This window comes from Gossypium hirsutum, chromosome A05 (genome assembly GCF_007990345.1).
Source record: "Gossypium hirsutum isolate 1008001.06 chromosome A05, Gossypium_hirsutum_v2.1, whole genome shotgun sequence".
Lineage (NCBI taxonomy): Eukaryota > Viridiplantae > Streptophyta > Magnoliopsida > Malvales > Malvaceae > Gossypium > Gossypium hirsutum.
The window spans coordinates 83,894,531-83,914,647 of NC_053428.1; the positions used below are offsets into that span (position 1 = coordinate 83,894,531).

Below are 20,117 nucleotides of genomic sequence, written 5' to 3' on the forward strand. Positions count from 1 at the left end.
ATATTTGTTATTAAATAGATATTTATTATTATAATTATTAATTATTATTGTTTATATTATTATTTTTATTATTATATTATGGAATAAATTAAGAAAAGATAAATGTAGGGTGTAAAAATTATACATTTGTCATGCATATATTTATACACTTGTAAAATAAATATATAATTACTTAAAATTTTAAGTCTAAAGACATTTATAATTATTAATTAATTAATTATAAAATAAATAAATCAAATGGTGCCAAATGTACGGTGATAAAATTGTACAAATGTAGTAAAATATGTATATACACTTGTATTATAATTAAAAGATATTTATTAATTAAATAATTATTGTAAATTATATTATTATAATATATAGTAAAGAAATAAAAAGAAAAGAAAAGAAAAAGAAAGGAGAAAGAAGCAGACAACATTTCGAAACAGAGCAGGGGAAAGGGGAAAAAGAAAAATAAAATAAAAAACTAGGGTTTGAAGGTTTAAAGCTTTAATTGGTAAGTCAATTAAGTCTTTTTTACTTAAATTTGATGTTTTAGAAGCTTTAGAACAAAGTTTTGTTGAAATTAAGTTGAGGTTTTGGAAGTTTTTAGGTTTTTGAACATAGTTCATGTTGAACAAAATAATGAATTAGGGGTTTAATTGAATGAATTTTAAGTTAGAATTGATTAAAGGATTAAATTATAAACTAGGCTATAAGTTTTGTGTTGTAGGGATTAAATTGAAAGAAATTTTAAATTAGGGTTTTATTATGAACATTAGATACTTAAGCATAATATGGAAGGAAATTGAATAGAAATAAAGTATGAATTCAGTTAGAAAATTAAATGAGTTAATTAGGATTAAATTGGAATTAGGGTATAAATTGGATAGAAATTCAATTATTATTATTAATTAGTGGTGTAATTAATAGTGTAAATTATTATTTTCGTAGCTAACAAGGAATTCAAGGCATCAGCACACAAAGGAAAGGAGAAAGCTATCGAGGACTAAAACGAGAAATTCACGGTTTGTATTATTATAATTCAAACTACTATTTATTAAATGTTACATTTAAATTTATATGTATGGTAGTAAAATTATAAGGTATTTAAATTTATATGTATGGTAGTAAAACTATAAGGTAAGTATCAATATTGAATTGAATGAAATTGAGATGAAGTATGGTTATGCATGAATATTTGATAGTATATTGTTGGAAAGTGGAAAATTGTATCGAATTGAATTGTACATTGAAAGTGAAATTGAAATTGAGAAATGATTTGAATACCCTATTAACTAGTCGGGCTGAGTCGGATATAGTTGGCATGGCATAGGATTTGGAAGAGTACGGGATTTATCAGCTTTGCAAATCAAGCAACGGGATTTATCGGCTTTGTCGATCAGGCACTTTATGTGTCGTATATCAGGTACCTCGTGTGTCGTATCAAGCACCTTGTGTGTCATTTTAGGCACAATGTGCCGTACTGGTGTGTTTGGGTTAGAATTCGTGTATCCGTCAAAGTCCGGGTTTGTTAATAGGGTGAATAACCGAAATGGGAAAAATTAAATGAATTTAATTGATTGTACTATTGAAAATGTGAGAAAGTTGAATTGTGGATTGAAATTGAGATTGTTAATGAAAGGTATGGACTAAATTTTCATGTAGTGATTGAAATTGAGACATATGATATGTGAATGAAATTGAAGAATAGCTAAAAAAATATATATTGTTATTGTTAATTAATGAAAGTTTAAGAATGAATTGATATTTGAAAAATTGGATAGTTATATGCTTGATAATTATATTCCATTATTATTATGGTAATACCACTGAGTATGAAGTACTCAGCGTACGGTTGTTTCTGTGCGCAGGTCAATAGGAGTCCAGAGTCCCAGTCCAGCATCCGAACGATCCCGACTCCAGGACAAAAATTTTGGTGATGTTTTCTTCCTTAAATGAAAGTGGCATGTACATAGGTGTTGTAATGGTCACTTTAAAATGTTTTATGCTTTTGGTTGTAATAAATGATATTTGGTGTTTTGGTACTAAGTTAAATGAAATGGTTTGACAACTTTGGTAAGTTTGGTATTAAACATGGGAAGAAAAATGAAAAAAGTCTAATAGTAAAATTTTATATGATTTTATGAATCTAATTTGATTATATGGTTAAGTCAAAGTTATAGGCATAATTTAGGTATATTTAGTGTGCAAATGTATTGGTTGAAAGATTTGTTTTGGATTGGTATCAGTTTGAAACTTGCAGGGAAGGTTAGATATTTATTAAGGGGTTATATTGAGTTAAAAAAATTACGAAAAATTTCTAGAGTACCTGAACAAGCCCCGATTCAATTCTAACGTGTGATTTGGACCTCGAGAGTCCACTATAGGGACTTTATGATTAAATCAAGATATGTATGTCATTTATTTTGAATTAATTGTAAATTTTATGATATGTTCTGTAATGCCTCGTAACACTGTTCCGGCGACGGTCTAGGGTTAAGGGGTGTTACATCCTTGCCCATTAAGAAGTCCTCTTTTGCTCAATTTTTCCATGCCATTCTCACTCATATGCCTTAGGCACATATGCCAAAGTTTAGTAAGATCATCATCTGACAAGGAAGAGGAAGCGACAGCTGCATCACCAGTAATAGTAGAACCTTGCAAAACATATAACTTGACAGTCTTTCTCTATCCTTTCATCACAACAAGGGAACCTTTGGAAATCTTCAAAACCCCACTTTCAGCTGTGTATCTGTACCCTTTTGAATCAAGAGTACTCAACGAAATTAAATTTCTCTTCAACTCTGGAACATGTCGCACATCACTAAGTGTTCTGATAACTTCGTCAAACATATTAACATTAATTGTTCCAACACCTGCAATTTTACACGAAGCATTATTTCCCATCAAAACAACACCTTCAGATACTGTTTATAAGTTGTAAACCAATCTTGATTGGGACTCATGTGGAAGGTGCAATGTAACGCCCCAATTTTTGGGAATTCTGTGAATGTTGGCATAGCTTTAATTATGTTAGTGAGCCTCTAGAAGGCCCAAGCTTAAGATAGAACCCGACAATTTTAGTTAATTTTTTTTGTTCCATAAGAAAAAGGGGGTGAAATTATGAAATAGGACCTATGTGAAAATGTTTGAAAATGTTATAGGCTAAATTGAAGTGGCCAAATAAATAGGAGTGCAAAATAGAAGGATTTGCATGACAAACCTCCCATTTTACATGAAGTGGCTAGCCAACATGTTGTTGTAGACAAAATGTGCACTTGATATCCATAATTTATGGTACAAATTGATACAAATTGAAAATGGGTTAGGTAAATGTTCCATGATAATGGGTTAGGTAAATGTTTCATGATAATGGGTTAGGTAAATATTCCATGATAATGGATTAGGTAAATGTTCCATGATGGAAATTTTATGTCTTTTGTATTAAAGAATTAAATGGATGAAATATGAAATTTTATTAAAAGAAAAAGGGGTGAAAAGAACAAGTTTTGTCTATCTTTGTTCATCAGAGCCGAAATTTAGAGAAGAGAAAGGAGAGGAGAAAGCTCTTGAATGTTCGGTTACTTGGGGAAGAAAATTGAAGGTAAGTTCATGGTAGTTTGCTTTTATTTTGAGGTTCATGAGTTCTTCTTGATTCTACCTTAACTCTTGAAGCATATTTTGGTTTTTAGTTGTGTTGTGAGCATTTAGTCATGAATTAAAATGAAGGAAATGGTTGTTGTTTCATGTTCTTTTGATGAAAAATGGAAGATAGGCGAAGTTAAGCCAAACAAATAAGCATGCATGTGCCTTAGATGTTAAAGGGAAAAATCGGCTAACATGTTGTGCTCTAAAATGATGAAATGGAGATTATACTTAAGTAAAATCATAGATATGTGATGATTGGTTGGTGATATACATGTTTAAATAATATGCATGCAAGTTATGTGTGAAAGAGTGATTTGGTAATAAATCTGATTGGGACAGCAGCAGTAACGTGACTTTGGAAAATCACCATAAATTGTGGGAGATGAATTAGAAGCTGAATAAATTATGTAATTAAAGATTATTGAGTCTAGTTTCAAATTAAATAAACAAGAACATATTTTTAATTGTGTACAATGATAAATTTGATTCGTAATGAAGAGTTGTCAGATTAGTCAAACAGTGAAACATGGGAAACTTTAAGAAAAATATGGTATTTATTGGCCAAACTAAAAATTCCGAAAATTTTATGGATAGAAGATATATGAGTCTATTTTCAGGGAAAATTAACGGCACTTGATTTAGAGTTTCGTAGCTCCAGTTATAAATGATTTAGTGATTGTTTCTCAGGAAGACAGCTTGCAGTGAAATTATGATCATGTGGTAAACATTGACAAAAATTTGTTAATGAGTTGCTTATTGATTTCTTATAAGCTTACTATGATCTGTAGGTGTGGTTGGCCGAATATTGTAAGGGGTTAATACGTAGTTTGTATTTGAATAGTTAGATTAATGTGTTAGTAATCCAATTGTAGGCAGTTCGTGTGTGGATCTCGTCAGCATATCGTCGCAAACAGGTGTGTAACTAACACCCTCTTTCTTAGTCTGGATCGGCAAAAGTCGAAAAGCCAAAATGCCGAAAACCGGTATTTTGTAGATTTGCGAGTGTGCGAATGTTCGTGAGATAAATCGATTAATGTTTTTGATAAGCTGGAAAATTTGGACTGCAAAGTGCATGATTTCTGTGCCCTCGATATTTTTGGGCTTAATGGGCCAAAATTGGAATGATGGGCCAACGGGCTCAATTCGGTAAGAACCCTCGGTACGTGATTCTGTTAGTACGTGAAAAGTAGGAATATGCATGAAAAACCCTAAAATAGATAAATTACTGAAATACCTTTAAAAGTGGAAAATTTACAGTTTTACCCCTAGTAGATAAATTACCGAAATACCCCTAGGGTTAAATTGACCTAAATGCATGTTTGACTGTTGTTATTTACTGCATGCCATGTTGTTATTATCTGATGCATGGGATTGGGATATTGACGGAGGAAGTACTGAAAGTGGCTTGTCCACGTACTGGAGGCTTTGCCTCAATTTACTGTTAACTGAGCAACAAGGCTGCAACTGTGGAGTGTTGGGCTGGGTGGGTTGAGCTATTCCCCACATGGAGTGTAGGGCTGGTACGGGTGGAGTGTAGTGGTTGGTGGGTTGAGTAGTCTCCCCAAATGGGCTTGCATATGTTATTGATGTTGCATGTATTTTGAAATGGGCCTATGGGCCATACTGTTCTCTGAATAAGGGGCTAAGGCCCAGTTTATTGTAATCTGAAAAGGGCTCTGGTCCAGTACCACTGTTACCTGAATGGGCTTAGGCCCAATAGGCTTGAGCTGACTTGGGCTTTGAATGGGTTTTTCTTACACACTGAGTTTCCCCAAATTCACCCCTTTTATTTTCATCCACGCAGGAAATCCCCAACCATAGTGGGCTTGGAGCTGTGAGGGAATTCGGAGTGGCCACCCGTTCTGAAAGTTTGATTTTCTTCTGGTGAACTGGACATCTTTTTATTTACGTTTGAAGTTTTGGGTTTTTAAATGTAATAAGGCCGCTTAATTATTTTTTATGGTTTTAATATGTATTACTAAGATAGGTATTACTTATTTTAACTGTTGAAATTGGATAGCTTTAGGGCGCGTTTTCAAAAAACAACAATTGATTTCAAAATAACACGACAACAAACAAAGCTTCCGCAATGAAAGTATTTTCCAAAATTAATCAATTTTCCTAAAAATGACTTAATCAAATCGGTTTCCTAGAAATATCCATGACGTTAAGGTGTGGTAATGGTGGTATGCATGTCTAGGATTGGATCCAAAGGGAGCTTGGTACTTAAGCAGTCCGATGGACTCACCACCTCTTTTCCGGTTTCCTACCTGGTGCACAGCTTCCATTCACTTTAACCTATAATGAAATTATCTTTTAAAACACTAAGTAAGTTTTTCTGGATCAACAATATAAAATATTTTGAACGCTTCGATGTGGCATGTCGGATCCGGTCATAACATCTGGGCTGAGTTTGGGGTGTTACATTTAGTAGTATCAGAGCCTAGGTTGCAACAACTTGGCTATGGAATGGGTTTACAAAAATAAAGATTTTCGAAAGTGAAAATTTTATAAAGAATGCGAAAAACTCGATTTTCAAAATTTAGATCTTTAGAAGGTGGCATTCCGAATCTCCGGCTCAAGTCTGTAAGTATTCCAAATTTTTTTGAATATTTTCCTGAATTATCTGTCTATACTGAAACCCTATTAGGATACTCTAGATAGGATGATACTGAAACCATAGGAAAATCTGATAAGAGACTGAAACTGTAGCTAGACTTCGATTCTCCAAAAACAAATTCTAAACTACTGTCTGATTCATAAAACATCTGTAATAAACACTGGAATATTAATTGGTGCACAAAAATTCGTAATTAAGATAATACGATATGAGTACAAGAGGCCGTGGACGGAGCCGAGGAAGTGCTCGAGCGAGATCTTCATTTTCGAGACATATACCGGTGGTGGATGCACCGGTAACACCGGCAACAGAAGTAGAGTCTCATGACCGCTGTGCCGAGGATGATGCCCTATCATAGGCAATGCTTCGTGTTCTGGAAAGGGTTGCCGGGCAAGTAGGGGCAATAGAGTTCGGGGATCTATTTCTGAACGACTTCGGGCTAACGGAACGGAGATCTTTAGGGGCGTGTCTGGTATAGCCCCGAATGTGGCGGAATATTGGTTGGAGGCCACAGAACGGATTATGGACAACTTGGACTGCTTTGAGGAGATTGTGAGTAGGGAATCTGTACTAAGTCCTTTGGGTTACTCGGTTAGGGTAGACAAACTGTATAGGGTTGTACCCTTAGAAACTCAAGGTAGGATTTTCCCTGGAGATCTGATGGAGTTACCGTTCGGAGAGTTTGATCTGATTTTGGGAATAAACGAATGGTGTTAAGGACCACAAAGGATGAGGAGGTTATGGTGATAGGTGAGCGAAGGGATTTATTTGTCCAATGTGGTGTCGGTATTAAGAGCCGAGAAGTGGATTCGGAAAGGTTGTGAGGCCTATTTGGCATTTGTAAGTCAGTCGGAAGAGAAGGGACTGACAGTGGATAAGGTTAGGACCGTAAAGGAGTTCCAAGATGTTTTTTTCCGGAGGAGCTTCCAGGATTGCCTCAGAACCGAGAAGTTGAGTTTGGAATAGATTTTTTGTCTGGAACGGCGCCTGTATCCATCGCACCGTATAGGATGGCACCGAAGGAGTTAGTGGAGTTAAAGGCTCAAATTCAAGAGTTGTTGGATAGGGGCTTCATTAGGCCAAGCGTGTCTCCATGGGGAGCACCGGTGCTATTCATGAAAAAGAAGGATGGTACGATGCGGATGTGCATTGATTATCGCCAGTTGAACAAACTGACGATTAAGAATAAGTATCCATTGCCAAGGATTGGTGATGTGTTCGACCAGCTTAGAGGAGCTTCTGTATTTTCCAAGATCGAACTTCGATCTGGATATCATCAGTTAAGGGTCAAGGAGGCAGATATCCATAAGACAGCATTCAGGACTCGGTATGGTCATTACGAGTTTCTGGTTATGCCTTTTGGACTGACGAACGCTCCTGCAGCATTTATGGATCTGATGAATCGTGTGTTCCAACCATTTTTAGATCAGTTCGTAGTCGTCTTTATTGACGATATCCTGGTATATTCTGAAACTGAAGTGAAACATGATGAGCATCTCTGTATAGTGCTGCGAGTGTTAAGGGAGAAGAAACTCTTTGCGAAGTTCAGCAAGTGTGAATTTTGGTTGAGGGAGGTAACCTTCTTAGGACATGTGGTCTCTTCCGAAGGGATTAAGGTGGACCCGCGAAAGATTGAAGCAATTTTGGAGTGGAAGGCACCTAGGACGGTGTCAAAAATTCGAAGTTTCCTAGGATTGGCAGGATACTACAGAAGGTTTGTGGAAGGTTTTTCTGTGATGGCAGCACCTTTGACAAAACTCATAAAGAAAGGAGTATCGTTTATATGGACTAAGAAGCAGCAGGAAGCTTTTGAGAAGTTAAAGAAAGTTTTGACTGAAGCACCTGTGTTAATTTAGCCGGAGTCTGGGAAGGATTTTAGTGTGTACAGTGATGCATCACACGTGGGTTTGGGCTGCGTGTTAATGCAAAAGGGTAAGGTGGTTGCATATACATCACGATAGCTTAAGCCTCATGAGGGGAACTATCCGACTCATGATTGAGAGTTGGCAGCAGTGATATTTACACTTAAGATTTGGAGACATTACTTGTACAGAGAAAGGTGTATTATATACACTGACCATAAGAGTCTTAAGTATCTGTTAACTCAGAATGAGTTAAACCTTAGGCAACTAAGATGGGTAGAGTTGCTTAAGGATTACGACTGTTCGATTGAGTACCACCCAAGTAAGGCTAACGTGGTGGCTGATGCGTTGAGTCGAAAGGTTGTTTCTGATTTGAGAGCCTTGTTTGCACGTTTGAGTCTGTTTGATGATGGAAGTCTGTTAGCAGAATTGCAAGTGAGGCCTATTTGGACTGAGCAGATTAAAGAAAAACAGTTGAAGGATAACTCGTTGGTTCTTCGGTTTCAGCAAGTTGAAAAAGGTGAGAATGAGGATTTTGGACTGAATACTGAAGGAGTTTTATGATTTCGAGGAAGAATTTGTGTTCCGAAGGACTCTGACTTGAGACAGTCAATATTGAAGGAAGCTCATGGGGGACTTTGTGCCATGCATCCTGGAGGGAATAAGTTGTATCACGACTTGCGAGAGCTGTACTGGTGGCCTGGGCTTAAACGAGAAGTAACGGAGTTCGTGGGGAAATGTCTGACATGCCAGCAAGTGAAAGCTGAACATCAATTTCCTTCTGGATTACTGCAACCGGTGAAAATTCCATTGTGGGAGTGGGAGAGAGTCACTATGGACTTTGTGAGTGGGCTACCTTTGACACCCACCAAGAAAGATTCTGTGTGGGTAGTGGTGGATAGGTTAACAAAATCTGGCCATTTCATACCTGTTCGTACTAACTTTTCACTTCAAAAGTTAGCCAAGTTGTATGTGGCGGAGATTGTGCGACTTCATGGAGTCCCAGTTTCAATTATTTCTGATCGAGATCCTAGATTTACATCTCGATTTTGGCAAAAGTTACATGAGGCGTTGGGGACGTGATTGAATTTTAGTACGGCTTTCCATCCCCAGACTGATGGTCAATCGGAAAGGGTTATTCAGATTCTAGAGGACATGTTGAGGGGATGCGTGATTGACTTTCGAGGTAGTTGGGAGGATTACTTGCCGTTGGCAAAATTTACGTACAATAACAATTACCAGGCGAGTATTCGAAGGGCACCGTATGAAGCACTGTATGGACGAAGGTGTTGTACACCTAGTTGTTGGACTGAACTAGGAGAGCGGCAAATTCTTGGACCAGAGTTGGTAGCTGATACTGAGGATAAGGTCAGAATAATTAGGGACCAGTTAAAAGAAGCATCTGATAGGCAAAAGTCGTATGCAGATTTGAAGCGTAAGGAGATTGAGTACTCGGTAGGTGATATGGTCTTCTTAAAGGTTTCTCCTTAGAAGAAGATATTAAGGTTCGATAAAAAGGGCAAGTTGAGTTCGCGGTTCATTGGGCCTTATCGGGTTTTGAAGCGAGTAGGTCCAGTGGCTTATCAGTTGGAATTGCCTCGAGAGTTAGACAGGATTCACGATGTTTTTCACGTCTCCATGTTAAGACGTTATCGTGCTGACCCTGCTCATGTCCTGCCAGTTGTAGAAATTGAAGTTCAGACTAATTTGACCTTTGAGGAGGAGCCTGTGCAAATATTGGCTCGAGATGTTAAGGTTCTCAGAAGGAAATCTATCCCGTTAGTGAAAGTACTTTGGCGTAATCATGGAAGGGAAGAAGCTACTTGGGAATCAGAAGAGACTATGCATCAACAATACCCTCAACTAGTTGGATCAGGTAAATTTCGAGGACGAAATTTCTTTAAGGAGGGTAGAGTTGTAACGCCCCAATTTTTGGGAATTCTGTGAATGTTGGCATAGCTTTAATTATGTTAGTGGGCCTCTAGAAGGCCCAAGCTTAAGATAGAACCCGGCAATTTTAGTTAATTTTTTTTTGTTCCATAAGAAAAAGGGGGTGAAATTATGAAATAGGACCTATGTGAAAATGTTTGAAAATGTTATAGGCTAAATTGAAGTGGCCAAATAAATAGGAGTGCAAAATAGAAGGATTTGCATGACAAACCTCCCATTTTACATGAAGTGGCCAGCCATCATGTTGTTGTAGACAAAATGTGCACTTGATATCCATAATTTATGGTACAAATTGATGCAAATTGATAATGGGTTAGGTAAATGTTCTATGATAATGGGTTAGGTAAATGTTTCATGATAATGGGTTAGGTAAATATTCCATGACAATGGGTTAGGTAAATGTTCCATGATGGAAATTTTATGTCTTTTGTATTAAAGAATTAAATGGATGAAATATGAAATTTTATTAAAAGAAAAAGGGGTGAAAAGAACAAGTTTTATCTATCTTTGTTCATCATAGCCGAAAGTTAGAGAAGAGAAAGGAGAGGAGAAAGCTCTTGAATGTTCGGTTACTTGGGGAAGAAAATTGAAGGTAAGTTCATGGTAGTTTGCTTTTATTTTGAGGTTCATGAGTTCTTCTTGATTCTACCTTAACTCTTGAAGCATATTTTGGTTTTTAGTTGTGTTGTGAGCATTTAGTCATGAATTAAAATGAAGGAAATGGTTGTTGTTTCATGTTCTTTTGATGAAAAATGGAAGATAGGCGAAGTTAAGCCAAACAAATGAGCATGCATGTGCCTTAGATGTTAAAGGGAAAAATCGGCTAACATGTTGTGCTCTAAAATGATGAAATGGAGATTATACTTAAGTAAAATCATAGATATGTGATGATTGATTGGTGATATACATGTTTAAATAATATGCATGCAAGTTATGTGTGAAAGAGTGATTTGGTAATAAATCTGCTTGGGACAGCAGCAGTAACGTGACTTTGGAAAATCACCATAAATTGTGGGAGATGAATTAGAAGCTGAATAAATTATGTAATTAAATATTATTGAGTCTAGTTTCAAATTAAATAAACAAGAACATATTTTTAATTGTGTACAATGATAAATTTGATTCGTAATGAAGAGTTGTCAGATTAGTCAAACAGTGAAACATGGGAAACTTTAAGAAAAATATGGTATTTATTGGCCAAACTAAAAATTCTGAAAATTTTATGGATAGAAGATATATGAGTCTATTTTCAGGGAAAATTAACGGCACTTGATTTGGAGTTTCGTAGCTCCAGTTATAAATGATTTAGTGATTGTTGCTCAGGAAGACAGCTTGCAGTGAAATTATGATCATGTGGTAAACATTGACAAAAATTTGTTAATGAGTTGCTTATTGATTTCTTATAAGCTTACTATGATCTGTAGGTGTGGTTGGCCGAATATTGTAAGGGGTTAATACGTAGTTTGTATTTGAATAGTTAGATTAATGTGTTAGTAATCCAATTGTAGGCAGTTCGTGTGTGGATCTCGTCAGCATATCGTCGCAAACAGGTGTGTAACTAACACCCTCTTTCTTAGTCTGGATCGGCAAAAGTCGAAAAGCCGAAATGTCGAAAACCGGTATTTTGTAGATTTGCGAGTGTGCGAATGCTCGTGAGATAAATCGATTAATGTTTTTGATAAGCTGCAAAATTTGGACTGCAAAGTGCATGATTTCTGTGCCCTCGATATTTTTGGGCTTAATGGGCCAAAATTGGAATGATGGGCCAACGGGCTCAATTCGGTAAGAACCCTCGGTACGTGATTCTGTTAGTACGTGAAAAGTAGGAATATGCATGAAAAACCCTAAAATAGATAAATTACTGAAATACCTTTAAAAGTGGAAAATTTACAGTTTTACCCCTAGTAGATAAATTACCGAAATACCCCTAGGGTTAAATTGACCTAAATGCATGTTTGACTGTTGTTATTTACTGCATGCCATGTTGTTATTATCTGATGCATGGGATTGGGATATTGACGGAGGAAGTACTGAAAGTGGCTTGTCCACGTACTGGAGGCTTTGCCTCAATTTACTGTTAACTGAGCAACAAGGCTGCAACTGTGGAGTGTTGGGCTGGGTGGGTTGAGCTATTCCCCACATGGAGTGTAGGGCTGGTACGGGTGGAGTGTAGTGGTTGGTGGGTTGAGTAGTCTCCCCAAATGGGCTTGCATATGTTATTGATGTTGCATGTATTTTGAAATGGGCCTATGGGCCATACTGTTATCTGAATAAGGGGCTAAGGCCCAGTTTATTGTAATCTGAAAAGGGCTCTGGTCCAGTACCACTGTTACCTGAATGGGCTTAGGCCCAATAGGCTTGAGCTGAATTGGGCTTTGAATGGGTTTTTCTTACACACTGAGTTTCCCCAAATTCACCCCTTTTATTTTCATCCACGCAGGAAATCCCCAACCATAGTGGGCTTGGAGCTGTGAGGGAATTCGGAGTGGCCACCTGTTCTGAAAGTTTGATTTTCTTCTGGTGAACTGGACATCCTTTTATTTACGTTTGAAGTTTTGGGTTTTTAAATGTAATAAGGTCGCTTAATTATTTTTGATGGTTTTAATATTTATTACTAAGATAGGTATTACTTATTTTAACTGTTGAAATTGGATAGCTTTAGGGCGCGTTTTCAAAAAACAACAATTGATTTCAAAATAACACGACAACAAGCAAAGCTTCCGCAATGAAAGTATTTTCCAAAATTAATCACTTTTCCTAAAAATGACTTAATCAAATCGGTTTCCTAGAAATATCCATGACGTTAAGGTGTGGCAATGGCGGTATGCATGTCTAGGATTGGATCCGAAGGGAGCTTGGTACTTAAGCAGTCCGATGGACTCACCACCTCTTTTTCGGTTTCCTACCTGGTGCACAGCTTCCATTCACTTTAACCTATAATGAAATTATCTTTTAAAACACTAAGTAAGTTTTTCTGGATCAACAATATAAAATATTTTGAACGCTTCGATGTGGCATGTCGGATCCGGTCATAACGTCTGGGTCTGGTTTGGGGTGTTACATGCAACCCTAATCAAGGATCCACTCATCGCTCACTTTAGAATTGTTGACAGAAGTGACTAGAAGTTCACCATCGCTGTAGTCTTCGACAACATCAGCTTTACCGAAATTTTCTGGTTGTTTTCCCTTTTGATTTACAGCTTCCCTTTTGATCTTATTCTGTAGCTTATAGCACTCAGATTTAATGTGCCTTTTCTTCTTGCAGAAGTTACAAATTTTACCTCTGTTTGAAGACTTCGATCTTCCCTAAGATTTACCACGAGGATTCCGTTCATATGTCCTTCCACGATCATCATCAGCATTCCGATCTTATCTCCCACGAACAATGAGACCCTCACCTTGAGAGTTGGTTTTAACCACAAGATGCTTTATCTTATCATACGAGGTCAAAAAATCATAAACCTTATCAACTATGGAGACTCGCGGCTATATAAAATCATGTCTCTAAAGGTTGAATAAGATGGGGGCAACGAACAAAGTAGAATCAACCCTAGATCTTCCTTATTATACTGAACCTCCATGGCCTCCAAGTTTGAGAGAATTTCTTTAAACATTGTTAAGTGTTCGTGCACAGATGCACCTTCCTCCAAAACAATGAGCATAAAGACGCTGCTTCGTATGCAGCTTACTGGTTAGAGTTTTCGACATACATAATTGTTCCAGCCTCTTCCATAATCCAGCAGCGATCTTCTCCTTCATCACATCCTGCAAAATTTCGTTAGACAAATGCAGATGTAACTGTGTTAACGCCTTTCGATCCTTGCGCTTCTTCTCTTCCTCCGTCAATGTCGAAGGCATCTTATCTACCCCTAGTAGGGCTTCCTCTAAGTCCATCTATGCAAGAACTGCCTACATCTTTATCTGCCACAACGCAAATCCGGTGTTGCGATCCAACAGCGAAATTTCATACTTCAAATATGCCATTATCGTGATCGAGATGAATAACCCGAAAACTCTGATACCAATTTATGAAAAATAAAATGTCGGTAATGACAATATATCGCAAAGAAAAGAGAAATAAAATAAAGAACATACAAATTTTTACGTGAAAACCCTTTCGGAAAAAACCACGAGCAGAGGAGAAGAAAATTCACTATGTCGAACTCAAATAATTACCAGAGTAATAGACTATGTCTATTTATAGGATTGTAAAACCATATTCTAATAGGAGTGGAGTAAGATTGAAACACCTTATTCTAATCAATATTAAATAGATGGAGTTTAATAAGGTTTAAAAAACTTTATTCTAAAATAAAATAAAAAAAGTGTAGTTTTATATGATTTTACTTTTTTATTTTACCACAGTATTTTATTTAAATAAGGATTCAGGTCATTTAATTCTAACATATCAAAAAATTAAAATAAATTTTAAGTTAATTGTAATAATTTTACATTATTGTCAATTAAATTACTTATGTAAATATATAATTTTCACATTTTTGTAACATGACACATTATTACATTATAATAAATATATGTAAGTTACTTTATATGATAACAGACTTCAATAATCTTATATCAAAGTTTCGAAGTTAGATATTAAAGATGAAGGAAAATAATATCTCTATACTTTTATTGGTTATACAAAGTAAATAATTTCAGCTTCACTATATATTAATTTTTAACGCCATTTATAGTCATTAATGCAATATTGCATTCAATGTTTAAAATCTATTATCATGTAAATGTCTAAATATTAGGTTAATTAACAACATTTTTAATGTAGGTATAAAATTATGAATATAGTTTTCTCTTTCTGAATAAGAAATACTACTTTTTATACATGTTTTAATATACAAGTTAATAATAAATTAATTCAATTGAAAATATATATCCACTTTCATAATTTATATTAACAAAAAAGATTTTTTTACTTAATTTGAAAAAGGTCTTATTTTACTTATTACTCATTTTTCTAATTACAAGTTTAAATTTATATTAATTATTCTTTATTTTATGCCTAACTATTATAATACATAATAAATATTTTTTTCCATTTTGTTACACTAAAAACCAAACTAAACAAAGCATAAGTGTTAAGATATGTTGAGAAAACTTTATTACTTAATGCATTGGATGAACCCATGCACCGCACCACTATCCAAATTAATTTAAACTACATATAGTCAATCAAATAACTTCGGATATATTCATTTCTCTACAAAGTTGAAAAAAAAAAAAAAAACTGTTACCAGTTAGATTAACATTTTGGTTCGGTCTGTTAAATCAAAACCTTTCTCAAACATTTCTTTCAACCATCTTTGAGCTTCAACTCTCATACCTTTCTTCAGAAGACCATGTATTATGATGTCATAAGTCCATCTATTTGGCTCATAACCCTTTTCGCATATCCAATCATACACCTCAAAAGCTTCCTCCACTGTGCTTTTACTTACTTTCTTCAACAATGTATTGTATGTGTAGATATCGAGTGGGAAGCATTTTGCAATAATTTCCTCTGCCCTCTCAATATCTATGCCTGCTTTGATACAACCAGAAAATATTCCAATTACTCGCCCAAGCATCGAAACATCTGATGTTTCATCTTCCCCTTCCTTGAATTGAACCCAAGCCTCGTACAACTGTTTTGTCTTTAAAGAATGTAACAAAAGTACATTACCGATAAAAGGTGTAATATAGCCCCTTGAATTCTCCAACTCGTTAACCAATTTTACGGCCAACCAGTAGCTTTTCTTCGAACACAGCAGCTTTATAAGAAGCTCATAGCTTTCCATGCTTGGATATACATTATTACTCTTCATTTCCTTCATGAAACTCAGTGCATAGTCCGCCTGATCAGCTTTACAAAGACCAACTATCATGGAACTATATAGTTTTCTCCCTATCTTTCTTCTCTGACGTATGTCGTTAAAGAAGTTTAGAGCATCAGAAATTCTGTTATTCTGTAGGTAACTAACCAACATAACAATGTCGGACCTCAGACCAGGCTTAATCCCACTTCTTTGCATCATCTCAAAGACTTCTCTAGCTAGTTCAGGCTTTTTGGCATAACCAGCTCCGGAGATGAAAAAGTTAAAAATACGAGCTTCTGGCTCAAAATGAGATAACTGCATCTCCAACATTTTAAAGAACTGGTTTTCTGGACTTTCCATATCACACAAGGAACAGATAACAGATCTAAACAATGTTCTAGTTGGTTTATGACCCTTCTCCTGCATTTCAAATAAAAGAGTCGCAGCAATATCTCCTCTATTCGACCGGCAAAAACTATGAATCAAGTGAAAATAAGTTTCACGTGCAATATCTTTATTTATTCTACAAACTTCACCATGTAATAAATACGCATCTTCAATCCTATTTGCTTTACACAAAGCCACAATAAATGGGTCACATATGGCATAGCAGGGCTTAACTTTTCGCTCAAGAGAGAAAATTACCAGTTCCTTTATCATGTCAAATTTTGCCTCTCTGCACAAGGCAACCGCAACATGCGTGAAGGTGTTTTTACTGGGGAAGTAACCTTCACGAATCGAATTTCTTAACACACGATAAGCTTCATCGATAACTCCATTCCAACATAAATCATTGATCAAAGAACTATAGGTTGTGCTATTAAGAGAGAGTCTGAGCTCTGACCTGGAGTTATACAACTCAATGGCAACATCCACTATCCCAACCTTGCAAAATAAACACAAAATGGCATTCATGGTGACCTTATCAGGCGAAATCCCATCTTTCTCCATTTCAATTAACAATTCATAAACATCATTCAGTCGGTACTCGCTTAATAGTTTCAACACCAAAACATTGTACTGAAACAGGCGGGGAACATTCCTGTATAATAGCTTCCTACTATTGATAAAGTCCAAGGACCAGTTTAACCTCCCACTTTGAACAACGTTTTGAAGCCAGATCCCATAAGCATGTTCCATTGGCACATTAAGCTCCGTAAACTCCTCCAACAAGGTAGCCGCATGCTTGAATCTGTTGCCCTTGCAAAGCGCATTCACCATAATACTCACGGAATGCCCATCAACAGGCTTCCAGCTCTCCGCCAAACGACGCAAATAGGCCTCCGCCTCCTTGAACTTGTTCTGCTTGCACCAGCACTTGACCAGGATGGAGTGGGTGATGTCATTCTCAAGACCCCTCATTGAGATCTGCTTAGCAATCATGTCAGCGGCGTCAAAGCAACTCTCCTCTACAAGAGCATTCAAAAGCACATGGTAGGCGAAGGTATCCAAGTCAAGACCCTGAAATCGCATTCTGCCGAACAGCTGGAGTGCCATCTCAGGTTTCCCAGCAAGGGCGTAACCCCAAACCAACGTGTCATGAAATCTGACATTGTCAATGCGCCTATGCTCCATAAAATCCTGCAATAAGTCAAGCATCAAGGGCATGAACTTGGCCTTGGAGAGAATCTTGAAGAGGGCAAAGAAGGTGGCTCGGGTGTGGTTGAATCCCGGCTGGCGGCCCACCCAGTCGAAGAACTTGAGGCAGGAGAGAACATCTTGGGAGGAGGAGCGGCCGTAAGAGAGGACCTGGAGGACAAAGGTCTCGGAGAGATTGAGGTTGAGGTGGGAGAGAGCAAGGTCAGCGGCATGCCTGGAAAAAGCATCGTCCTGGTAGCTGAGGATGGTGAAGATGCGGTCGAGTAGAGGTGTGTTTGGGCCCTTGAACCAGTCTTTTAAGGATGCCACCACATCCTTGGCGCTGAGACGCACCGATGAAGAGTTGGTGGGAGATGGTGGGAGAAACAAACAAGAGTAGGAATATGAATTACCATTACGATTTTTCAACGGAGCGGATTTAGCTACATGCTTAATTGAACCTAAAAGCTTTATCATTATCATTTCTTTCTTCACTCACAGGGAATGGATTCGTCTCTTTTAATCTCTGAATCCAATCCCCCACCCCCAACTCCCATAAGCTGAAAGGAGACAACTAAGTTAAGGTTTGAAGTCTAACTATTGAGTTGTAGATTTGTACGATAATATTACAAGGGATAAATCTTAAATATCCTAATCCTAGTGTAGGATGGAATGGAGTAAATTCTCACTCTCAATCAAATTGTTTTATTTTAGTATAATTAATTGAAATTATAGATATTTCATAAATAATAATATATTTTAATATACTAAATTTGAATTATCAATAATTTATTAAAATAGGGATTAAATGGAACGGAGTTGACTAGGTGGTAGAGTTGTGGAAACACCTATCTCTTCTATATTTTGGACTTTAGCTCTATGAAACAATATGCTATTGCTGAAACATGGAAGAATTGAAATCTTAAAATAAAACACTATGTATGGATGGTATGAACTGCCTAAACAAGAATTCTTGAACAGCGAACAACCAGTGCTATTTCTCACTACATCAAAAAATTTTCATTCATGAAAGATGTAAAACCATTGGAAAATAAAAAATACGCATGTTGCTATCTGCTCCAATAACGAATCATTGGTTTAACTGAATAATTAAATAAAATAGATAAACCTTTCTCTTCGTCTCAAGTCGATGGATCTTCTCAACTAGAGGATCCCCTATATGGATAATACATGTAACACCTTTTACCCATACCCGAGACTGGGACAAGGTACGAGGCATTACAGAACATAAACAGGGTATTTTCGAAAAATACGGGTCATAAAATTTTATTCCAAATTAAAATCGACCAAACAAAATTATTTTGTCCTTATCATGGACCTACGAGGTCCAAAACATAAATTAGAGGTAACCCGAAACTAAACCGAGAACTTAAGAAAATTCTAAGAAAGTTTCTAGGTTTAAGCCTCACACGCCTGTGTGGAGGCAATGCACACGCCAGTGTGCTTTGGGACACGCTCGTGTCCCTTATCCGTCTGGAATTTTTAGAATTTATTTTTCACTTCGAACCTACAGGGGTTTTCACACGGCTGTGTCCTTGGCCTGTGTCCCTCACACGGTCTAAACACGCCCGTGTCCAAAAACATGAGCATTCTGTTTATGACATTATCATTCATTTAGGGGCACACGGCTAAGGCACACATCCGTGCGCTAGGTCGTGTCCTCCACACGGCTGAGACACACGACCGTGTCTCTGCCTGTGTGTTTACTACTATGCATACTGACTTAGAAATTTTCGGTGCAGGGGACACATGGCCATTCAACATGCCCATGGGGCAGACCGTGTGTCACACACGGCCTAGACACATGCCCGTGTGCCTACTCGTTTAGACCTTTTTGGAGGCTATTTTCCAAGCCAATGGTCACCCTCAATCACTTATACATTCAAACACACTATATATGCAACATGACATATTCGCGCACTCAACATTCCACATCATGGCACTCTCACATCTTCATAATGTCATTTTATTGCACACTCATTTTATACACCATTTAGAGGTATTCCACACCAATTTCATTCATTATTAAACTTGTTACCATAACTTCAATTTGTGTATTCATGCACATAGTCCTTTTAAGATATTAGGTCATCCCTTATCCTTTAGCACCAGATTTATACTTTACCATACATTCATCAATCAACCACACATCACATCATTATCATTATCATGCACTTACCAAGCAATAACATGTCCTACCATCAAAACACTAGCACATGCATACATGGGTAATTAGATTACAACCCAAATGATCAAGTATGAGCCAAATCAAATGGCCATTACAAAATGAATCATCATTATCATAGGCCTTCAGAAATTGGCCGAATAGCACGACACATATCACAAAATGACCAAGTTTCCTATACATGCCATACTCAAAATAATGATTTCACTATACCCAATAGTCTTTTGATAGTGTGATTGAGTACTCCGACAGCTTCCGATCCCCGAGCTAGCTTGGCGGAACTACAAAGGATGGAAAAAGAAAGGGGAGTAAACATTAAAGCTTAGTAAGTCCACATGCAAATAATATGCAATAGTGGTAAACAATTAACATGCAAAAACATGATAATATATATAAAGATTATTCTTTCATTCAAACCTCTTTGCTTACTCTTTATATGCACATATATATACTTGCTC

At 36.7% G+C, this 20,117-nt stretch overlaps 1 protein-coding gene across 1 annotated transcript; it reads right to left on the reverse strand.

The window, feature by feature from the left end:
* Positions 1 to 15,317: 15,317 nt before the first annotated feature.
* LOC121228960 (pentatricopeptide repeat-containing protein At1g71210, mitochondrial) lies at positions 15,318 to 17,930 on the reverse strand. The gene has a single exon (XM_041112007.1). It carries the CDS (start codon positions 17,928 to 17,930, stop codon positions 15,318 to 15,320), a length of 2,613 nt encoding a protein of 870 aa, XP_040967941.1.
* Between the last annotated feature and the right edge of the window lie 2,187 nt (positions 17,931 to 20,117).

Bases quoted from the DNA above. Each gene is read 5' to 3' on its own strand.
- LOC121228960 (XM_041112007.1), bottom strand. From the start codon at position 17,930: ATGATAAAGCTTTTAGGTTCAATTAAGCATGTAGCTAAATCCGCTCCG.